The following is a 23,475-nucleotide window of genomic DNA, read 5'->3' as shown; positions in this document are numbered from 1 at the left end:
ATGTGTCTGTTTGGCAGGATACAAAAAATGTAGACATCATTTAAGAAAAAGCATTACTAACTTGTCTAATCGCACAACTGCACACTTATATCTTGGAACCAAAATTTTGTATTTAAACTGACTAATAACCGTACTTTGCATCTTTTTATTGGTATGAAATTGTAATGCTACAAAAATGTGTGTTTTGCATTATCTTATTGCATTGTCATATTGACCCATGTCTGTGTATAAAAGAAGGGCAGAGGCGTGTATTTCCACCTATATTCCAAAGCTGACGGAAATATGTTAAGTGAACTGTGTGTTTAACGTTACATGGTGAGAGAGTGTGCATTAAGTACAAATTCAAACACATTGCCAGATAATATATTTTTAGCTTTATTTTATATTCAAACACAATATTTTTATATAGTATCTAAAATATTTACAATTTACTACAAGCCTACGTTTCAGTTTTTCAAACATGTTTCACACATGGGTTTTTGTGTAGTTGTATAGTAGTTGCCTTGATGATGCAGCTCTGCTTTGGGAGCAGCTGACTGAAGATCTCAAGAATAAAACTTACTGTTGTTGACTTTCTTTTCCTTGGTCCTAAAGCACAGAAAGGTGTATTGGTGGACTGCGAATATATTTGTTGTGGTTTTCTTGTATGAGTAATAATATGGCATAAAAGCATTCTTTTTGTAATTCATGCATCATTTATGTAATGTGGTTTTAACTTATTCAGAACACTAAAGGTATACTCTAACTTTTCTAGCAGAGGGTCTACCACCTGTTTGTCTCTGGAAATATAATTGCTTTGCCTGGAATGTTCCACAGTAGGGCTTAAACTTATCATTTACCATTTGCTATAAAAATGTCTTGATAAACATGACATGACAAACTGAGCTGTCTCCTGTCCACAGACCTGACCTGTAACTTGGGCGGGTGGCACCTCCTGCTTGTCCTCATAAAGATAAATACGTTTACTGCTATACAATGAAACATTCAAGACAAAGCAATAACACCTCCCTGGAGACAAGCAGGTGGAAGACCCTCTACCAGAATAGTTACATAATGCACCTTTAAAGTTAAGTCGATTCAGTCTAGTAATTTGTTCTCTGCGTTGGTTTTAAAAACTTAGCTGTGATGATGTTTTGGGGATTATTTAGGATTAATTCTGCCCAATAAAGACATTCACCACATCTTTGACATTGTTGTAGCACTTGCCTTCGTGTCTTCTCGCTGGGCTCTCGGCTGAGTTGGTGAGTGAGCGGTGCAGGTGAGCGCTGTAGGTTTGAGTGTGTGTCATATAGAAATGGTTCACTGAACTCTGCCTGTTTCTTCTTCAGCTGACTGGAGGAAGAGTACAGCTCCTCCTGGTGGTTCTGCAAAGAAACATCACCAAGTTACATCTCCAACTTCTAAAATTTAAATAATAAAAAAAACAAAAGGTGTTTGAAGATTTGAAAAAAAAAATTAAAATGTAAAAATTGTTTCTTTTTGTTACTATCTGCTAACTAAAATTGAGTGGGTATGATCAAGGGGGGTTGGCTTAATATTTTTTATTGCACTAAATGCATCTGGAAATTTGGAATTTGAAAATAGTGCTATGAAAAGGGCACATAAAAAGCCACACTTATATTTGTTTTAAAAAGCACTGTTTTTTTTTTAAAAGAAGTTCAAATTCTATGTGACAGTATAGTATGTATGCTTACTGTTGCCTGTTCAATCTCAATGTGGACCAAGAGAGAGGCCAACTCCACATTCTCACTAAAACCGTTCTTCAAAGGGACAGAGCGGTAACCTGAAAAGGGCAATAACAAATTAGACATGTTATAACTATGTAAATGTATTAATATAATGTGGTCAGGGTTTATAGCGGAAGTAACTCTTTAAATGACTTCTCACCGGTGCGAATGCCTTTGACAGGAAAAGTGGCCTGTGCCAGGAAGTTAGGGTCTGAGAACATGTCCTCCTCATTGACCACAAAGCGCAGAAAAGTCAGCTCTGGTTCGTACACTGAAAACACTGCAGACTCTCCAGGTGTTCTCCACACTGGGTTTAGACCGTTGTCACCTGACACACAAGAAAAGCTAATAAAGATTAGAAACTGGAAGAGGCTAAAATAAAACTGCATAATTATAATAGAACAATAGAAAAAAAGTAAAAGTTGCATTTTTTTTTCTAAATGGTAGATTAGATCTTTGCTTGCTTTATTAATTGATTAATTGATTAAACTAATAAATATAAACTACTAAACTAATACAATAATACTATGCATCTCTACATTACATTAAATGTTTTTTTTCCCATAAAAAGACAGAATATTTTGTTGTTTGCTGCATACTACTGCCTAAATAATTTCAATCTTTGCAATTAGATAGTTGTGCTATATCAATTTTTTATTTGATTGCAATATATAATGCAGCCTAACTAATCATGTCAAAAGTCTTCTCCTTGGTCCATGTATGTTATGACTTCTAAAAACATTGCTTTTTAAGCCAATCTATATTTGGCATTGGTATACTGTAGAGTGAGCAATTTCCTGTTGTTGTCTTTAAATGACGTCAAGTTTTCTTACGGTAAACAGCCGTCTTGAATCGATCCTCATTGTAGCCACACAGCTCAATCTCTACAAAAGGACTGGCAATGCTGCGTCCAGACTTTGGCAGGTGTCTAGCTGCTATCACCTTCACAGGTAAACAAAAGGAAAAACATGATTTTTCTTTTTTTAAATAAAGCACATGAATTAAATACCTACCCTGACACTAATGTAGTATTTGACTTTGCTCTTCTCCTGGTGCGGGTCATAGTTGTCACAGCGCATTATTTCCGGCTGCAGCACATAGCCAGTCTGTCCATTCAAACTAAAGAGGGCACTGTTCAACTGGGTATATTTATCTGCAGAGTAGGAGAGTAGTAGTAGTAAAGTATATTTTATACATTTAGGTTGGGTTCACATGATGTCCTAACATTCCAAACTGTCAATACTAAAACATTTAGGAGGAGGGCAAGTCAAAATGAGGGTTTCATGATGAATAAATCTGTAATTACTACGCCTACTAAGGTGATATAAAAATTGCTTTTAAGTTCAACATCTTCTCTGACAGCAACAATAAACTATGAAAAAATACCTTCACAACATAGCAAATATTGTATGTGGTCACATTATTCAAACACACAGTCACAATTGTCAGTTAAAAGCACTTAAGTCTATAGGATGAATATGGCAAGTTTATGGACGAACTCTCTACCAAAAAGTAGAAGGTTCACTATTTTCAGTTTGTTTACTTCTTCCAGAAACAATGGACCTATATAGCTCTATGGCCCATAAAGTTCTATGGACTATAGCCCTTCAATGAAACTATAACATCACATTCAAGAATGCCATGAACACAACTTACTATAACATGACTTCAAACCAATACTCTGACGCAATTAGAATATTGCTAAATGTACGTGACAATACCTGCAGTCTGGTAGTTGAGGGCCACCATGTGACAGCCTACAGCCCACAGAGGGTAAGGGTCATAGTTGGATGACTCCACCCGCTGGCTTTTTGGGTAGATTCTGCTAAGAGCTTTGCGGTTGTACTGAAGGAAGTGCTTGGTTCGACTTTTTCCTGGAATTTTGTTCTCAACGAAGGAACGGACCTCTTTGTAGCTGTGCAGATCTAAGGAGAGAGGAGCAGAAACTTTGCTAAGAGGATGTTAACTTGATCCAATGATCTGTAAATATGTGAATGCACTGTTCTTTTATGCATTACCAAATCTGTCCTTCTCTTTGCTGCGAGGTTGACAGTACACCACCAGGTCTGACATCTCCATGGCGACCTCTGCCTTCTTTTCCACCACTTCCTGCTGTTTTATCTGATCCAAAAAACACCATTAATACGCCTTTAATATTATTTTAATGGTGCTGCCACTGTGTCAGTATAATTGGCATATTTTTCTGCCCCCTGATGGTTGATGTGTCCTAACCAATGTCTTTGGAGGCTTTTATCATTGTTAAATAAATATTAAATAATATAATATAATAATAATATATATAATATAATATAAATAAATATAATAATAATAATACATAATTAAGATTAAATATTCCCTGCACTGAATGGACATGTTACTTTAGTGTTGTGATACTGACCTCTTGCTGCCTGTGGTACTGCTTGCTCATCTCTCTCTGTGTGATATCCCAGGTCACTTGGTACCACTCAAACAGCTCCTCCACTGAATCAGTTGAAAGGTCAAACTGCAAGTTGTCCTGGTCCTTATCCTGGAGCGTCAGCACATGAGCCTTCCCATTTTTACCACTTTTCACTGCAAGAAAAAAATAATTTCAACTTGTGAATGTATAAAGTATAAAAATCCAAGATTATTTGGTTAATCTATAATTGTGATTATTCAGTCCATAAGGACTAAAAAATAAATAAATACATTTTTTTTCTTTTAAGAATTTTAAACATCCCTACTTTTAATGACTTACATTTTTGTATATTGCACTTGGAGATTTCAACAACCCCTTTGCACAATCCCCCCAGGGGATTGTCTTCATTGTCCTGAGTATAAACAAAAAAAAAAGTGTCTATTTAGCTTAAAAGATCACACGTAATATGCATTCCAACTTTGTCTTTTCTTACCAATATCTTCAATTCTGCTTTGGAGCTGTTCGATACCTCCTCTACGTAGTTGGATGGAAAGTAGAGCTGTACCTTTCCTCCATGGTCACCTATCCACCTATGAAATAAAAGCTTTTTCTGTCATACATATTACATGATGTAATAGCTCTAATTTTTACAGTCACAAAATCAAATGAAAATGGATAATACAGTATTTTTGAAAAAACACAAAAAGCCAAAAAAGTTTGTGTTGACTCACCATCCGTCATTCTCCTTGATCACGTTGTGTATTAGGGCTCCTTTATTGAAGCTGAGCTCATCTGGTTTCCTGCTCTGGTAACTATACAGAGCTCTAACTGTGCTCTGAGGCTAATATAAAAATATGTATGTATTAGAAAAGAAAGCACAAGAATATCACATACACTGTTAACACTCACCATTGACTGTTCAATCTCATTTGGTTCAACATATGTCTTGACGTCATAAAGAGAAGCACAGTCTTTCTCCTGTAGACCATATTTCATCATTAGCTCTTACATAAACATTAGTATAATTTCTTTACAGTGGTGACTCACGGTGCTGAAGCGTGCCACCAGCTCAGGGGTGACAGGGTAACGCAGTTTAATCTTTCGATACAGAGGCTTCTTTCTAAAGTAGTTGACCAGCTCCACCAGACTCTCAAACTCTGTGGTAGTTCCCAGTAGAAACATGTTGCCTTCTCTTTGGATTCGACAGTGTTTGACTTTACCATCACCCCTGCAATAGAATTAGATGTGAACTGAAAAATAAACAAAGAACTCAAGAGGTAAATGTCATATACATTACCACTGAATTATTGCCATATTGTGATACTTAATTTGTTGATATGTATACACTGTAGAATAGGCTTTTCAGCTTGACTTGATTTCATTTAAAATCTATACACAAAAAAATAGCTTCCCAGGATTTAACATGATATTAGTCTGTGTACCTAAACGTGATGGCGAAGGAGTCTGAATCTCCCTCTCGTTGACGGATGAGAAAAGCCCCATCTCTGGGAATCCTCATCAGGTAATCCTCTGCCTCTCCTCTGCTCAGGTTACTGTAGAACCACCTGCCACAGCACCAAACCATGACAAATATCCAGTGAAAGAACAAAAAAAAAACAATAGACATTGGAAATATTACGACTAGAAAAAAGTAGCAGTAGGAAATTAGGAAATTTAATGTCTAAAAGATATAGAAATTGTTGTTTTAAAGACCATAAAGTTTAAAGTTTAACACATTTTTTTTTTATCAGGACATCGCCCCAAAAATTATCTTCATATAAAACTTGATCAGTTTTATCAGTGGAAGTAGTAACTGAACCACATCATAGAAAATGGCTGTGTGATTAAAAATGCCCAACAGTGAGACAGACCTTTGCTGTTCATGTGGGTTGGGTTGTGGCACAGCATCTGTGAGCCGGAGCTCAAAATCCTGGCAGCGCAGTGGGTTTTCTCTGTAGTGCTGGATCAGGGCATACACACTAGGGAAGTGTAGGTTGGGGGTCAGATAGTAGTACATGAAGCCCTCTTCGTTACCAGAGCGGATACGGCAATGCTGGACCCTCCCACCACGCCTGTAACAAAATTTAACAAGAGTTATAAACTGAAATAATTCATATGGTGCGTCTGTAGTATGGACTGAAGGTGGCAGTTTCTAAAGTGGTGTTGTTTGCTTTTAAGTTTAAAGCAGTAAGAAAGTGTTGTGTGTGCGAGTGTTGGTGGTTGGCAGTTTACCCAGAGCAGCTGTGGTTACAGTAGTAGCTTACCATCAGCGAGTGAATAAATAAAGTATGTAAATCGCTTTGGGTGTCTTGAAAGGTGCTATATAAATCCAGTGCATTATTATTATAATTATTGAGTCTGTAAAAATATTGATGATTTTGATGAAGTGTAGGTTTCAGACCATAGACATTTACAGTGTATTGTAACTTGGTTGGGACACAAATATGTGAAATTTCTGTTTGGATATTATGACAATCCAAAAAAAACCCCAAAAACTATATACTATTTTGAGCTCAGTGCTTGCATCAATCAATATTTCATCCATAAATTACAACATGAATAAAAACAATACCAGAAAGAGAGACTGTAGTCTGCCATGAAGTTGTTGCTGTCTCGCACTAAGAATGTCCCATCTCGAGCCCCAGTTTCAGCGCAGTAATCCTGAATGAGGCGCTCTGCCATACCCCTCCGATCCCTCAGACCGCTGTGGAACCAGGGCTCAAAGGTGTGCAGATCCTGGTACTGGACAAATGCATTACAAATATAACACCTTAAATACAGCTAAAGATATTGTATGTTGCCACTGACATTTATAATGGTTCATCACTTTGCACAGACTATTCATGGGTTTCAGCTTCCTGTTCTAGGTGAAATTCTGAGGACATTGTTTGTTTATTGTTTGTTATTTGCTTTAAATTGTTACTTGGTATGGCAAGAAGAATTGAATGATGATTATTTGAGATTATTTATGTTTTGATTTGTTGCATTGTGATTTTAATATCTTTCTTATTCTGTAAAGCACTTTGAATTACTTTGTGTACGAATTGTTCTATATATTGTATTTCTAGTAACTGCATGCATACAAATGTGTGTGCATGTTTTTATCTCACCTTTCTGGGGTCTTCATTCTCCTCCTCCTCCTCCTCAGCATAGTAGAGCTTGTCATCAGAGATCACACAGTAGTGCTTGTTCCATCTCTGCGAAGCGGATGATTAAAATACATCTCAACACATGTTTCAGCAGACATTTATTGCTTATAGCCTAAGCACATTGAACCATAAGTTAGTATAAAAATAGCATTTATCTGGTAGTCAGTAATAAAACAAAAGTACTTCCTCTTTCCCCTCAGCACACTGCCCTGAGGGACTGGTTTTCTGACTTGTGTAGTAAATTACAGTAAAGAAAGTTTAAGCATGAACAGGAAGTTAGATAACACCATACAAACAGAGAGACACGGCAGAGATGGCATTTTAACAGCCACTTACACATTACATACAATAGATTATCTATTTTACAGGTATACTATACGATATAACAATAATTAGGGCTCTTATATGCTGGCTAAACTGAATTCATTTTAGGTCACACCAATAGGCTGCAATTAAATTATTGATTAAAATTGTATAACTCAAAAATGTATTACTCAAATGATTGGCATACCATATTACAGTACCTGGTCTACAGGATCCCAGATTTCCAGGTCTCCACACTTCTCTCCTTTCCTGACATCTTTAAACACACCTCCTCCTTCCACATTTAGTTTCTTGTGCTAAAGATGTCGAAAGAATAGTTAGAGAAGCCATGACCAGACTACTGCTCTGATATAGTTGAGATAAGTCGTACCTTGAGAATGATCCTCCCCTTGAGTTGTGTAGGAGATGGGAGTTGTTCAGCGTTTTGCTCCACGGGGTCAGTCAGCAGCTTGTCCCCAAAAACATCTCTGAAAATACGGGCCATTTGACGCTGCTGCTCTATGGGACAGTGCTCTTCTATGGACAGGATCAGGGGGAAGCTGAGACACAGATAAGACAGACCATGTGTCAAGTAGGGCTGGGAATCATGGCGTCCCTCACGATTTGATACAATGCACAGTACATGGCACCCTGCACAATAATATCACAATTTTGCAATACATGCTATGCCAAATACATTTTAACAACAGTATTCCCTTGTTAAACTGCACAAACATAATATGAAATACACTAATTTTAATCTCAAAAACAGTGAGTATGTCAAATGTATTGCATAAAAACAATAAGTGTGTCAGCTTTGAGAGGCAGTCTTACTCTGTTGTGACAAAAGCATGCTCGTTGATGGCTTTCACTACATCCTCAAATTTGATCTTGGTGGTCCTGGTCCAGCCGTGGTAAATGATGGGCTCCCCGGGCCCCTCCCAGCAGTCCACTGATAACATTCAAAACAAACAGAATATTCAATACAGAAGGAGGTCAACATCTGTACTCAACTAAACGTGTCAGTGCTGCTTAAGTAGTAGTAAAGAGTGATATGTTCCACCATAACGCAATTAAATGATAAACTATGGTCTCGTCTCAATGAACATAGAAGAAAACCAGGTAGCTGTTAAATACTGCACATTTAAACTAGTAAAAATCTCTTCCTCTGACAATTTAAAAAGCTCAATCCAGAAAACAATCATCACAAATAATAATGCATTTTATAATATACTACATATTTACTGTGCAGATGAATGTATTGGTCTGTGTGATACACTGCTTACATTCCACACAGCGGCATCCCCACCGCAAGCATCGAACATAGGCCTCAGTGGAAGACTCACTTCTAAGCTGATCGCCGGTCAGATAACTGTGGACCAACAAAATCAGATATGTATATATATATATCACTATACTATTAAAACAGTCTTAATAATTATACAAGTGTTGTTGTCTTCATTGCTTGGAGTCATACTGACGTGTTGTGTGATGAGCTGATCCAGTAATGAGACAGGGGGTTATTCATGTCCAAGTGGCAAATCTCAGAGTATTTCTCATCCCAAATTGAGTTTTCTTTTGAAAACAGGAAACTCAGAAACTGCCAAAACAACACAATATCAGACATCTCAAACCATTACTTATATAATATATACGTGACTAAAAAGCCATATATTAGTACCTCGCTCACGGTGAACTCGGGGTCATTGGTTTTCCTCATTGTGTCATCGATGAATGTTGTCATCAACTCTCTGACCCGGTTCAGATCCTGGGCCCATGTTTCCTAAATATGGACAGCACAGTGCAGACGTTACTAGCAATGATTCAAGTGTATGTGAAATATAGTAGATATAACCAGACAGATGTCGTAACAAATTGTGCCAGAGCTGTGGAATAATGTTTAATCATTTGTTTATAAAGTTATCTGGGAACAAAGGGATGTAGCGTTAGACTATATATAGCGGTATTTATGAAATCGTAATGGCCTATTTAATTGTGTTTTTATATGATATGTGCCCACTAACACATACGTCAGAAAAATGCTTACAGTATTTAGATGCATTAGTAATATTAGTAATTAATTACATTGCATACGTCTGGGTATCTAATAAATTGTTTTTATATTGTGCAAGATTTTGTTCTATATTTTGACCAAGCATACATCCCTTGTTTGAACAGATTGTTTTGTGTCACTGTCTCTTGCCTCACTTTTTGGTTGAAGAGGAGAAACCGCTGAAAGTCATGCAGCAGAACAACAGAGGCATCGGGTTTATCTGTGTTACTGTGTGGGAGATCAAATACACTGTCAGACATCACGGGCACAGCAAAACCTGCCAGTGTCAGCACAAAAGTAAGCAGCAACTCGAGATCAAGGTCAACTACACCAATGTTTCCAATTCAGTGGTATGGGGACCCTGAGGGTACACTGTAAATAGTTTCAGATTTTTAAAAGAAGGTGAATTGGAGTAGTAGTAGTATTTGAATCAAAATGCTCTTTGTAGTTATTTTTTAATTAAAATGTACAAATTGGAAATCATTATCACCAATAAAAGAAAATATAATAATAATTCACAATACACTAATACAGAGAGGAAAGCTTAGAGGTTACGTACAACAAAAAGGCTGGAAAATACTGAACTACACAACAGAAAAGGGAATGGTTATATTCAGGCTGGAAAGCATAAGAAAATTACCCCAACATGAATTTACACGATTCTGTTTTGAATTCATCCAGGATCTGAAAATATAACGGTTCATATAATATATTACTTACTAATAGATTTATTGTTTAATGAGTATTAAAACTTAACTTGCCTCATTCTGTTCAAACATTATGAGATTGTACAGTTTATGAAACTGTTCAAAGTCCAGTCGGTCTTTCTTTGCACCCACTTCCTACAAAACAAAAAGGTCATTTACAAGTCAATGTTATTTTGTACACAGTGCTTAACAAAAATATAGCTGCAGTCTGTATAGTATAAATGAAATACCTGAAATTTGTCCTTGAGAGTGCGTGAGCTGGGCGCTTTATAGTTGAGCAGAGGAAGCAATGCTTTTAACTCCTTTAAACTGATGCTGAAGATAAAGGAAGACATTACAGTTTATCTATTTTGGAAAGAATGTTTTACTTTATAACACATTAATAGCACAGTAATGGAATAATATGGTAACTAGTAATGGTAATTTTGCAGGCTTATTTCCATATTATTGTCATGATAATAGTGTGTTCTATAATTTATAGTCTTCATACTAGATAAGGGAGTTAGACTGTAATTTTCCAGTATTAAATGTTTTTAGATTACATTTCCATCCTATTACAATCCTGTTACAGTCCTGTAAAGTTCAGACTTTGGCAGAAATGGTAACATTTAATTATGCACAACAAGTTAGGCAAGTTAGGATAGTACCTGTTTGTTTTGGTCTGGTTGACAGAGTACATCTGCTTCCTCAGCCAACTAAAAAAAATGTCAACAGTATTTAATAGGAGTGTACAGTATAGCAGTCAAAGTAAAAGTAAAAACATTTGACACTTGTATTTATATATGTTTCTGTTGACAGGTACCTCTCAATAAGAACAGGTGTGGGTGCCATCATTGTTTCCTGCATCAACAGGCCTAAGCCTATTAGCCACTTCTGAGCATCGTCAGTAGAATCCGCTGAAAACACAATGTACTGTTTAATATGTATTTATTTACACAAAGATTTGTATCCATAGTGTGGCCTCACCTCCAAGGCTGAGAGTGTTGAGGACAAACTGTGAGCCATAGAAGATGGTGAAGCAGCTGTTTTCCTCGTGTTTGTCTTTGCCGTCTTTGAAACGCTCAAAGTCTTTAGAGTTCCTTCCAGGACGGACCTCTCTGATCTCATAAAGGTCCACTGAACACAGAACAAATTTTCATAATAATTTGTTGCATTTAAGATAAAACATATGGTTGTGATGATGAATAGACAATCTGAGTCGAAACTGAAAAATTACCTGTCCTGTGCCAATAACTTCTTGCTAATAACAGGGTTTAAACATTTCAAAATTAGAAACAACAACTAGCCTATATTTTAGGAGAGAAAACTAATTCTAGTTGTTTCTCTTAGAGTTGCACGATGTAACTTTTCTGTTGGAAGGTCTGCCATCTGCTTGACTCCTAGGAGATGTTTTGCTTTATCTGGAATGTTCCACATTGTAGCATTAAACTTATCTCCCTTTACAGAGAATGCAGATGGTGATCAGGCCAAGTTACAGGTCAAATCTTTGGAGAGGCCCAGTCACAGTAAGAATAAGTCAAGAACATATAATTTATTGCTATAACATCTCTATGGAGACAAGTAGCTTCCTGCCTGTTTCATAGAGACAACTTCAGGAAAGTTGCATGCAGTGTTTGGTACTTTCTCCTCTGACTCATGCGCTTATGTCACAGTGGAGTTTGGTACCACCCAGACTTTACGGCTAGCACACGTTGTACACTAAATGATAACTCTTTTTCGCTAATGTCTTACTCCCCATTAAATAATAATGAGAGTTTGGCACTACACTCACAGACTCCCTCGTTCCGGTCAGCGGTGCGTGTCCATGCCACCTGTTGCGTCTCCATGATGACCTGCACTGTGAGCCGCTCCGCCTTCTGTCGAAACACCGTCATGACCACGCCCATCTCCAGGTCCCGCTTTATCTGACTCTTCTTAAACTCCGTCATTTCCCCCTGCAGTCCCCAGGAAGCCATGTCTGCTGCTACTGCTGTTGGTACACACAAGAGTTGGATACAATATGAAAATGAGCAATTTATCAGCTACGTGGGTACTTGGGGAAACAGTGGCTATGATGAAATATATGTTTAAAGCTGGCAGTTTGATAGCAGGTCTGGCCAGTGTAAATAAGTTATTGGTGGTGGTTTGGGAGGCCAAATTGGCAGGCATGTTGTATTTGCCAGTCAACTCCAAGTCAGCTGTGGCTACACTGCACCGCTATGTAGGGAGTGAATAATTGACAATAGAAAGTGTCTAGGTAGGAGTATCCATTAATCAGTCCATTGTGTCATTATTATTTCACAAAGAAATGTACAAATAATTACTCATTATAAATAGAGCACTGACATTATGTGCCTTGCCGGAGATGTGCACACATTTAGCCACCCGTAAAGTATAACTTAAAATTAAATTAATTATAAAAAAGACACGTCAAATCAATAGCATACCATTATAGTATATACCCCCTTGTTAAAAATCTACAAGAAACAAATCTCTTCAATACAATAGTGATATACTACATCTACGGTAAAGGGAGTGTATGTGTCTCTTCATTATACACAGTTTTAGTGCACTTAAAAAAGTACTATAGGGTCGGTTACTCCCATTGAATTTGGGAAGTGGCAGTCAAGTCTCTGTGTGTGGTGGATGGTGAGCCTCTATGGGATGACACAGGTTTCCCAACATCAAAAAGAGAACTAACTCAACAACATAATTTATGCATTCTATAGCTTTCAAATGAGTTCATATGGTAGTTAGAGGTTGACCCATGTAAGCCTGTAGTTAAATATAACCTGCCTTTATTTAATAGCCTACTTTAAAAGAGTAAATAAATGGTCTATAACAACACTGTAGACAATACAACATTACAAATATGTTCAGAAATTTTCACCAAGTTCATCCAGTTTGTAATCTATATTCACCATCAACTATATCATTCCATATGAAAAAAGCATGACCTAAATCTTGCCATAATGCCGTTTGCCCGAAGGTTAAAAAAGTGACACCAAAAATGTTACATTTCTTGTTTGATCTAGTGCTGCCACTACTACATAAGTGTCTCAGTTTGGAGCACACAAACAATCCCTGTGATTCTACCTCGCGGAAGATCTGCGTGCAACTAGCCAAATGATTTCCTGATCATCTCTTCTCATGCTTCTCATGCAGGAGTACACATATAATATGAAATGATATAATATAATATAATAACCAATTATTAATTTTGTAATAGTTTTGTAATAGTATTTTGTATATTATTACAATTGTCTTTTCAGGATTTATTTTGAGGAAAAAAAAAATACAAATATATAGTATAGCATAACCAATAGCCTTTATTCATCTGACCCATCTGTTACTGGGCAGTAAGCGCCACAGCACATCTCCAGGTCTTGAGCTAGGCTTGGTCAGGACTACCTTGGGCGTTTGTCTTTTTTGCGTTTATCTTCCATATTTGTATTGTAAACCTAATTTTGAATCATTTATATTTTAATGGATACTGAGGTAATCCCAATTTGGTGCATTAAGTGGAGAGCCATTCAGTCTCACACTCTTTGACTACTGTCAAACCCATTTCTTTGGACAGTGAGAAGACACAGAAGTGGCTGAAGAACACAACCTGGAGTGACACAACAGGGACAGCATGCAAACTCCACCCACAGAGACTGGGAAGAACTGAGGACTATGATCTCCTTCAGGGGACTAAACAGCAAGGTAGTATCTCTCATTTTAAATAACAACCTGAGAAAAAAGGTTCAATAACACCTTTATTCACACTCATGTTCCTCTCTATAACATATTTATTTCATTTTCAACAAAGTGGTTCCTGAATTTTATGTGCAGTTTTTCAAAACATGAAATATTTTACTTGCAAATGCTAAACTTTTTATGTAAACATGAAGAGGGAAATAGATCTAATAGAGGACACAACAGGAGGAAGCTTTGTGTCATAAAATGCAAAGTATGGCCCCAAACAAATGAGCCAAAAAATTCCTCTTAACTGTAATCATGATTTGCTGTAAGATAAATTATTAACTTTTATCACATTTCCTTTCTGATAAACATTGACTTATGGGAAGAAACGGTACCATTTGGTTTCAAGCCAGTTTCAGAAAAACACAAAGTTTTCAGCTCCTGCTCCAGGGCAGGTACTTTCCAGTCTGAGCAGGAACTGTTTTTATTTTAAATTCAGAATAACAGTGTTAATAAATGTTGTTGTATTGTTCATTTCAGTCTGTTTGTTTTAACTTTTTGTGCATCACATTTTATGCACAATAGGATAGTTACTTTTCCTGTCATCACTTAATAAATAAATGTACAACATAATGTTGTGCATAATTCTAAGGCACACTTTGAGCCACTTTGAACTAAGCCGTGAGACTGGGTTTTTTCTCCTAGAGAACAGGGACTCTGGGATTATAGGAGACTAGTTCTTGGTGCTGTTTTGAAAAAAAAAACAAAAAAACACATCCCAATAAAACTGATGGTGTTGAATTTTAGAAGTAAAATAATTGTATTATTGTCATACCAATTAATCAATGCTATAAGCTCATGTTAAAAGCCCACTGTTCAAATATGAAAGCTTACTGTTTGCAACAATTGTGGTTCATGTGTATGTATATATAGCATATATTTGACCAAAAATTAAGAAATAAATAAACTTCAAACAAGGTCAATGTATGTAAACATGAAACATAATTTAATAATAGGATTCAGCTCAGGACTACGGTCCAAGACAAAAAGTGAAATAAGGCTGTAGGCTATAACAGCTGTAGGCTGTAACAGAGGGAAATTATAAAATCTTTGTAAGTATTTGCCATTTAAAAACATGATTTGGTGGTTTATGGATTGGGAACTTTAAAACATGAAATACAAGTGTCTATTGTTTAGTTATGTGGGCTACGTGGCTGAAAAAACAGAAAATCATGTAAAAGGTCAATGTGAGCTGGTGACCTATTTGATTGGCTAAATACCATTGCACTGAAAGCCTTTAACGCTGATTGGTAATAATATAACCAAAATATTGATGTGACTGTAATGAAATGAGATAGTAATCATGATGGACGTATTCACTGGAAATAACAGGTGGTATTTCTTGGATGCACCCAAGTTCACATTAGTAGGGACCGCTGCAACATAATGGCCACATGGGGCGAGCGGATTTCTCCATCGTATCGGCTACTCATTTTACGCACGGTTGCTGCCAAAATAAGACGTGAAAAACTTACCCCAAATCCTACGCTTGGACTCCCTCGGCTTCTAAAGTTGTTGTTGTCCTCCCATAACTTGAAAATAGCGAGTTAAAGCCGGACAGGGCAGAGCAGAGAGGATGTTGCAGAAGGCCCGGGCGCTAAACGGTCAGTTCCTCTATCTGAGCGCACAAGGAAGTAAAAGTTGACTTGCATTATAGCCCACAAGTTGAAAGTGAAAAAAAGTCCGGAAGCAAATTATGGTATCAATGCAAAGTGTATAGAGCAAGTGTGAGGAAAAAGGGAGGGATGTGTCTGGTTAACATGTAACAGTCTAATAAACATTGAAAGGTTTAGACATACCCTGTCAATGACCGTGCAATCCCAACAGATGATGGGTTTAGTGTTGCCGGTTTTGTAGTCACTCAGCAGGTCCCCCTTGAAATTAAGTCTCAAGAGGCTAACCTGTATAAATATATTATTAAGATCAATATTAAATAGTGTAAGCATTTCATTAGGTTAGTACCAGGTTCTTAGAGGCTAATGGGTAATGCAGTAACAGAGAGCTTGGATTTGGCATAATTATACCATACAACTGCCTAAAACAAGTTCTTAAGCCCTGAATAAAAATGAAAAATTATGAGTAAACATGAACTATAAATAAAAGATATTTTAAGACCTCAAACATTTGAATGCACATGAAATATTTGGTTAAGTTGGAAATGTTCACTTATCAAGGATCTTTTAGAAAGTTTGCTTTTTACAAATGCATGTATATATGGATTTTATTCATGTTGTTTTGCATGTGGAACTACAGCACATAGCATTTACATGAAAGAGGAGATAGAGTGGTACTGACAAAACAGCCTTTAAGCCACTTTGACTGTTTGCAGTGGTCAGTTTTTTTTCCCAGACCAAAACATTAAATACACAAATGAGCATACGTTTTCATTCAACTCTCACGCAATACAGACATAATTTATACAAAATCTATATGTTTATAACAGACAGTTAAAATTGAAGAAAAATCTATCACACAACAGTTGTAACAAATAAAACAACCAAAAATATCAACTACATGACATAACATATAATGGACAATGAAATCAGCTAATAGATGTAATTATAATAAATTGAAATACAGCAGGATGAATGCCATGATAAAACTATCTATGTATTTATTTATTTATTTATTGGGGGGAATGAATGATGCACTGGAGAAACTTTACATTTTTAAGTCTAGTGTGGACAAATGCTGTTCATTAACCTTCGTCATCCTCTGGCTCCCTGAGGCCCTGGCTGTGCAGCGTCTTCCCTGTCATCTCCATGATGGCTTGAAGTTCTGGATCTACATCAAGAACACTCTTCTTTCCTGGTCCCTCTTCATCCTATCATCAGAAGTCATTAACGCATTCACTAATAGCAAAAAGCAGAGAGTGAACAAAGTCAACAGACCTCTTCGGGCTCTGGGAGTTTTCCCACAGCCCACACCTCCACAGTTTCCACAATGAAGTCCTCATCAGCAGAGAGGCGAGGGCTGCCATATGTCGTGCATTTGGGGTTTGCGCGGCTGTGGCCACGACCAAAATCACAATCCAGCCACAGGCCAAAATAGTTATGCTGACCTCCCATACCCTGGTCCAAACAAAGACTATGATAAATACAACCAAATAAACATTTATGCATTTGTGTGCACAAGCATTGCATTAAAAGGTCCTAGATGACACTATTTTTTGATTTATGTTATAATGTTGTTTCCTTGTCAAAACATACCTGGAGTTGTGTTTTGTTTCTTTCGCGCATGTTTTACATACAAATTCTACATATTTAGGCTGAGTTCTTCTCTCAAACAGAAAACATTCTGTTCCACCTTGTGATGTCATGTGGTAAGACAGGAAGTGCTCCACTGTGTTTTTAAACTCCATACACCTTCACTAGAATCGCTAGATGATTTCAGCCCTGGAATTGCCCCATCTCTACTGACCTAAAGGTAAAAAGTAGCTGTTAACTTGAAAACTATGGCTTCATGATGTTACAAGGTGGAACAAAGCATTTTGATCTTTTGAGATGTAGACAGACTAATAAAAAAGGGTTACTCAGACATGTGTGAATGACACAAAACACAACTCCAGGTATGTTTTTGATGAGGTAACAGCATTATAACATGGCTCAAAGCTCACAAGAGTCACTTTTGTGTAATATAGGACCTTGAAAATATTTCTTTACAAAGTATGGTATAGTAAGACATAGAAAATAACCATCTACTTGATTAATATTGGACAGCTATGTGAAAGCTTTTTTTTTTTTACTACTAAATATATTTACAGTTGTTGTGTAAGTCAATGTAAAAGACATATGTGTAATACATTTTGGTAAAAATCAAGAACTTGATTATGTTATGCTACAATAGATAATTCCCCATTTTAGGCAACGGTTTGCTACAGTGTTAGAGTGTGAGCACTCACTAGTCCGTTGGGCATGGTCTGTTGGTTCTGGTTGAGGTACATGAAGTGTTGATTGTATCCTGTTGTATTATAGACTCTGAGAAAGGGGCTGACTGTGAAGAGGAAGCATCTGGAGTCACCTAATACATAAAATAACTATAAATATAACTGAAGATTAACCAGGCAGAAAGGACATTTTAACAAATTATCATCAGCTTCAAAATTCAGTTTTTAGGTTATGATTTTTTTTTCCATTTTTCTTACCCTGAAATTGAGGCTTGATCTCCCAATCCTGTGATGCAAAACCTCCAAATACATGTCCCTTTGTGTCCTTGATGAGCAAAAGTGTACACCCACACTTCAACAGGCCAGTTACCATCCTCGTAAAACTCTCTCCATGCAGCTTAGTTGAAAACACTAGCCTCCAGGGGGCACTGTATCGGTCTGGAAGCTGTTGAGAAACTAAGACAGTGTGAATGCCAAGAGCCAGATAAATATTTAACTATTGTGAGGACACCATTCCTAGCATTTATATTTGTTTCATATAAACTGAGAGCTTCCTGCTTGTACAAGACCTGTGGAGCCAGGAACATAACAGTGGGCAGGCTCAGCAGACAGTGTAGCTCCTTCCAGGGGGTGTTTATGCAGGGGGGCAACAGTGTGGGGGCAGAGCGGCCCCTCAGAGACACATTAAAGCCCTCAGATACAACCATGTCCAAGTACAAGGATACACCGGGGACTCTGAAGATCCAGTCTTCCAGGCAGGAGCGGTCGCAGCACTCATCTGTGAAAAATAAGAATGGTTTACCAGAAGAGAAGGCACAAGACATGTGTTACCGGAAATAACAATATAATTACCCGAGGGTTTAAGTTCTGAACACATTTGTTCTGACAGCAGCTTAATACTGACAGATGAATCCCCCATCCTCTCAGGTCTCCATCCAAGTAGGCGCCCTCTGTGGGCCAGGATCTGAATTACAGCAGCAATCAAATCCTGGAGAAACTGAGAACAAAAATTACAAATAAGATCAAGAGAAATGTGCTTGTATTTTGTTGTACAATTAATAATTCAGCCAGATTATTATTAGGACTGACACAATTTTGTCACCAAAGTGGATTTCCTAGTGAGTTAAAACATGATAAACTCTTTTACCTACAAAGAAAGGATTCAACAGCAAAAAGAATATCAGACCCTGACCTGGATGACTTGGTCACATGAAACAGATGCTGCCTGTGGTCCTGGGCTCTGGGACATGGCCAAGACAAGAGGGGCACGCTCCTGTGCTGTGCCTCTCAGAATGTCAGCCAGAAAAATCACCAGCTGGTCCCGAGTGACACCTGCGACAGAGACTGAGTGGGACTTTCCAGACCCACCAGGGACCTGGCCAGGGTCAACACTACACAGACATCTGTAGATCCTTTGAACCATGGGGTCTGGGATCACACTGCCTATGGCTGACTGGAACAGACAAATAAAAAATGTTTAACCTTCATTTTCATTGAGTTTGTAAGACAACAGCACCTGTGCAGGCTTATGTGTAGTTCTAATAGTGGTACCTGCAGCATGGCCAGGCTTAGGGCGCTCCGGGCCTCTGCTTTAACAGGGGCTCCTGAGGGCCCATCGCTCACAAGGCGGTCAAATACGGTCTGGATTATAGGACGCTCTTCAGGCCGAAAGCGGTCCAGGTGCTTGTGCATTAGCTCACTGCCTGTGTTCCCCATTGCTCTGTAGAAAAATGCAGAGCAAAAGGACATGTCAGAGTATATATAGTTTATACAAATAGTGTTAAATTGATTCAAAAGTACTGATATTAACAAGCATCACATTGCAGCACAAGAACATAGCTGTGACAGCCGAAGTTTTACTTCGTGAAGCTTGACGAAACTGGTTCACTATACTACACTCTAAATTTTTTATTTTTTTTATTTTCAAGACTACAGGTTTGCTGTACGGGGGGTTTGCTATTTTCTAACTGCATCGATATATCCTGAACGAGAACCAAGTTACTGCACTGCGTGGTCTTTATATCAATGCAGTGCAATTCTGACATAAACATTGAAAATCTTCCAACCTTAAAAGCACAGTGGCTGTCCACTATCCTTTTTCATTCATCTTCCAGCTGACGAGGTAAACTTCCGGGTTCCAAAGGAAGTGCGACAGCCAATAACATGAAAGCTCATTTGTTCTTTTGTGATTGATTATAATAAGATAATTTTATCATTCCGTTATTATTTTTTATATGAATGTATTTTTATTTTTTTTTATTTTGCTAGAATATACAAATGAGCATGAGATACTATTTATAACGTTATTTAATAAATTATTTTAATGTACGAGTCTCGCTACGACCATTTTTGCATACTACTTTGGCCAAATTCACAACAATCAAGATTTTTAATGCTCAGTCACTGGTGTTTGTTACTGTTGGCAAATTAGTGACATTTAAATTTAATTTCAAAGAAAATAGTTTTAATGTTTGTCTTTTACCATTTTTCTCCAGCAGAGCGCGCACGTGAGCAGAGGACGCTGCTCTTAGTAAAATCAGCACATTGCAGAAAAGCGCCTTTTAAGGGCATAGATTAGGTGAGTTGACTGAGCTGGGTGTGCTGCACTTGACTCTCCACTAAAACCTCCCGCGTTTGCACAATGTAAAGGTGACGTTCATCTACCTTCTAATGCAAATAAATAGGCAATAACCTTAGGAACACAATACACATGGAAGCAATCACTGTTGATCCACTGGAGAAAATACAATAACTGATAGTAAGTATTTGTAAGTTGTTATGTAACCAGTACTCCTCAAGGTTGTTTTATTTTTTTGTGGACTGATGAGAAACACGTTATTTAGCCTATTAACTTAGTTAAAGGAAATTAAGGGAACAGATTTTTATTCCTTTTTAATAACAGTTTTCAGACTGAGCCAATTTCAGAATTACAAACTCACTTATTGGTTCATTTAAAAATAAGTATTAGGTTAGGTTTTTGAATAGGTATTGCAACATGCATGTCCATTGTGTTATGTTTTATGGCAGTTTAGCATTGGTACTTACACTCATTTGCTAATAAAATAATTTAATTCAATTATGTCCTTTTTTTTTTTTTTTTTTTTTTTTTTTACCAGAAAAAAATAGCTCCTGGTGTATTTTAATAATTTTCATTGTAATATTTTACAAAATAAAATAAATGACAGCTTTATCCATGTGATGCGAACAGTTTAAGTATAAAATATAGGATGCCATCTTGATTTGTATATTTTTCTTCAGCAGGATTAGACACATCTCACATCTGAGACCTGACTGCACAACTGCACTGTCCAATAAAAAGAGCTGGGGTGATCATTATCAGAGGCATGTCATTCACCTTTAGCAAGTTGAAACAAGAGAAGGTTGTGGTGTTGCTTCTGCTTTCCCTCCTCTAAACTTCAGCCATATATGGGCATGCAGTGTGCTGAGTGACAGCACAGGAAGCCCTATTTGAATAGCACTTTCTTGTCTACAAAGATGCATCACACAAATACCCCTTATACCTCTCTTTAGGTTCAACTTTAAAATTCAACTCTAAAAATGTTGTTATGGATACAATCATGCTGTTCTACACAAGGACTGCTGCTGGAGCATCCTAAGGAAATTAAAATTAGGGATATCTCAGGCACAAGTACAGATTTTGCATGTCTTTTCTTGGGCATTTGAATTTGAAGCCAGACATCTAGGTTCACAATACACACTTGTCATTTGTGTTTTGCCCATTAGGCTGCTTGTTATTATACAGACAGACTATGTTCAATATCAGTCCATATTTTTATGCACTTTATTTTTTTAAGTCAAGTATTAAAAGCTGTTTTATTTAGAGATGCAGTGAAAAGAAATTGAATGAAACACGACTATTTGTGTATTTGTGGCTGTCATAGACTTCCTTCTGGTGGTTTCTGAAACCTGAGATGAATCATACAGCATCCAGTGTTAAATCTGCTGTAGAAACTGCTCTGTAATGAGCAAATTCTTTACTGTGCCTATAGAATAACTGCAGTAGAGCACCAAAGGCTCTACTCCATGGATGGTGAATATTTAAAGTAACATACATTTATGTGTTGGGTAATTAATCTGATACATACCCACTGGCCCATAACTTTACTTTATCTATATGATCCCCCACCTCTCTTCTTATTTGGACATGCAGTAAAATGCTCACTGCCCCTTATAGTCACTGACCTTTGAGTGTCATATCCTTCAATGCAGAAATGGTGCAATGGGTGGATGAGGTGGGCCTAATAAATGAGCAACAATTTCACTATTGTCACTGATCCATGCCAAATTATTGTTTAATTATAATAACAGTGGGTCAGTGACACACACTATAACATGAGGGAGATTAAAGAGATTTCAAGAGGATATAGAAATTAGATTGGTGCAGTCAAAATGCTGTTGAGGCATTCCTCTTGGAGCTGCATTTACTCTACCTCCATATGAGTGAATAACTAGATCGAGAAAAAAAAAAAAAAAGTACATATATTTTTAACAATTTGTACTGAAATACATTGTATAATGTTACATCTGTTGAAGTCATTGAGTCACATGGACTTTAGAATAAAGAAAGCATAGATCCACAGTAATATATGGTACATGGTTTTCTTCTCATGAATCGTATGACTGTGGATTATTTTATTTGGATTATTTTATCATAGTTTGACCATTACATGCAGAGCAATACACAAACAGAAAATGTTAGAAGAATGACTTTCTTCTGACTTGCATTTTTCAGCTCAAACTGACACATTCTGTCAATGAGGAAATTAAGTAAGTGATTGTTACTTCCTTATGTAGCTCCTGTTATAGATAAGGACTTCTTTTCTGTGTCTACAGAAGTTAGTCAGTAACACCAAAACACACAGTAACCTACGTATATGTTATACAATTTGAAAATTTTAAAAAAGCATGTTCAAATGAATAAACAGAATAAATTAAATTCAATTCACAATCCCTGACAAAACATAACTCTCTATATATACTTTCACACAAATAGTGAACCAAGGTGTCTTGCCAAAGACCACCCATCAGTCATCCAACCTAATTGGGTTAACCACACTGCAAGTTGCTTATTTATAGGAAAATTAATTAAATTTGATCTTGATGTAATTGAATATCTATACATTTTGCTGTCCAACAATCATGTTTTTAAAGCAGTTGGCTAGTTCGTCTGGCCGACGGCCCATTGTGAGTCTGTATGAGTGTAGCCGAAGTGAGTGGAGCGCATAAACAGATGCTCATTGGGTTGAGAATGGAGCGGCCTCAGCCTGTTGTGGTCGTTCACAATGGCAGCTCTGTGCCAACACACGGGCCCCTGACTCACTCCCTTTCACACGGCCGCACAGTTTGAATTTATTCCCAACCAATCATCTTGTCTCTCCACCACAGCCAATGGGTTACTGTAATCCACTGTTTACATTTAAAAAAGGTGTGAAACAGAAATAACCATGTAGTAATCACTGCGTACTTTCATAGGCATATAGGTTTGGCCTATAAAGGCGGGATGAG

General features: G+C 37.2%; 2 protein-coding genes across 3 annotated transcripts; both read right to left on the bottom strand.

Moving 5' to 3' along the window:
- Positions 1–358: 358 nt before the first annotated feature.
- On the bottom strand, positions 359–15,743 carry plcg2 (phospholipase C, gamma 2). Of its 2 annotated transcripts, none has more exons than XM_033967992.2 (33): positions 15,539–15,743; positions 12,109–12,306; positions 11,304–11,453; positions 11,140–11,233; positions 10,985–11,032; positions 10,568–10,652; positions 10,392–10,472; positions 10,271–10,314; positions 9,786–9,858; positions 9,259–9,360; positions 9,059–9,177; positions 8,864–8,949; positions 8,412–8,529; positions 7,969–8,137; positions 7,799–7,894; positions 7,236–7,322; positions 6,698–6,867; positions 5,997–6,197; positions 5,568–5,690; positions 5,173–5,353; positions 5,035–5,103; positions 4,857–4,966; positions 4,619–4,715; positions 4,465–4,537; positions 4,126–4,298; positions 3,746–3,848; positions 3,449–3,652; positions 2,741–2,880; positions 2,561–2,669; positions 1,888–2,055; positions 1,695–1,783; positions 1,207–1,364; positions 359–588 (listed from the first exon to the last, which is right to left on the bottom strand). In XM_033967992.2, the coding sequence occupies exons 2-33, from the start codon at positions 12,290–12,292 to the stop codon at positions 546–548; spliced, it is 3,747 nt and encodes a 1,248-aa protein (XP_033823883.1). In that variant the 5' UTR covers positions 12,293–12,306; positions 15,539–15,743; the 3' UTR covers positions 359–545. The 2 variants fall into 2 exon arrangements, with proteins under 2 accessions (XP_033823883.1, XP_055078610.1); XM_055222635.1 differs by having other exon boundaries at positions 12,109–12,303.
- A 523-nt stretch (positions 15,744–16,266) lies between these two features.
- meak7 (MTOR associated protein, eak-7 homolog) lies at positions 16,267–20,088 on the bottom strand. The gene is made up of 9 exons (XM_033968347.2): positions 20,016–20,088; positions 19,501–19,669; positions 19,142–19,402; positions 18,802–18,946; positions 18,519–18,727; positions 18,208–18,394; positions 17,965–18,083; positions 16,955–17,134; positions 16,267–16,887 (listed from the first exon to the last, which is right to left on the bottom strand). Exons 2-9 carry the CDS (start codon positions 19,663–19,665, stop codon positions 16,762–16,764), a joined length of 1,392 nt encoding a protein of 463 aa, XP_033824238.1. The 5' UTR covers positions 19,666–19,669; positions 20,016–20,088; the 3' UTR covers positions 16,267–16,761.
- Between the last annotated feature and the right edge of the window lie 3,387 nt (positions 20,089–23,475).

This window comes from Periophthalmus magnuspinnatus, chromosome 6 (genome assembly GCF_009829125.3).
Source record: "Periophthalmus magnuspinnatus isolate fPerMag1 chromosome 6, fPerMag1.2.pri, whole genome shotgun sequence".
NCBI classification, from domain to species: domain Eukaryota; kingdom Metazoa; phylum Chordata; class Actinopteri; order Gobiiformes; family Gobiidae; genus Periophthalmus; species Periophthalmus magnuspinnatus.
Note: the sequence above shows the minus strand (reverse complement) of the source record. Positions and strands in the feature narration are given on the sequence as shown.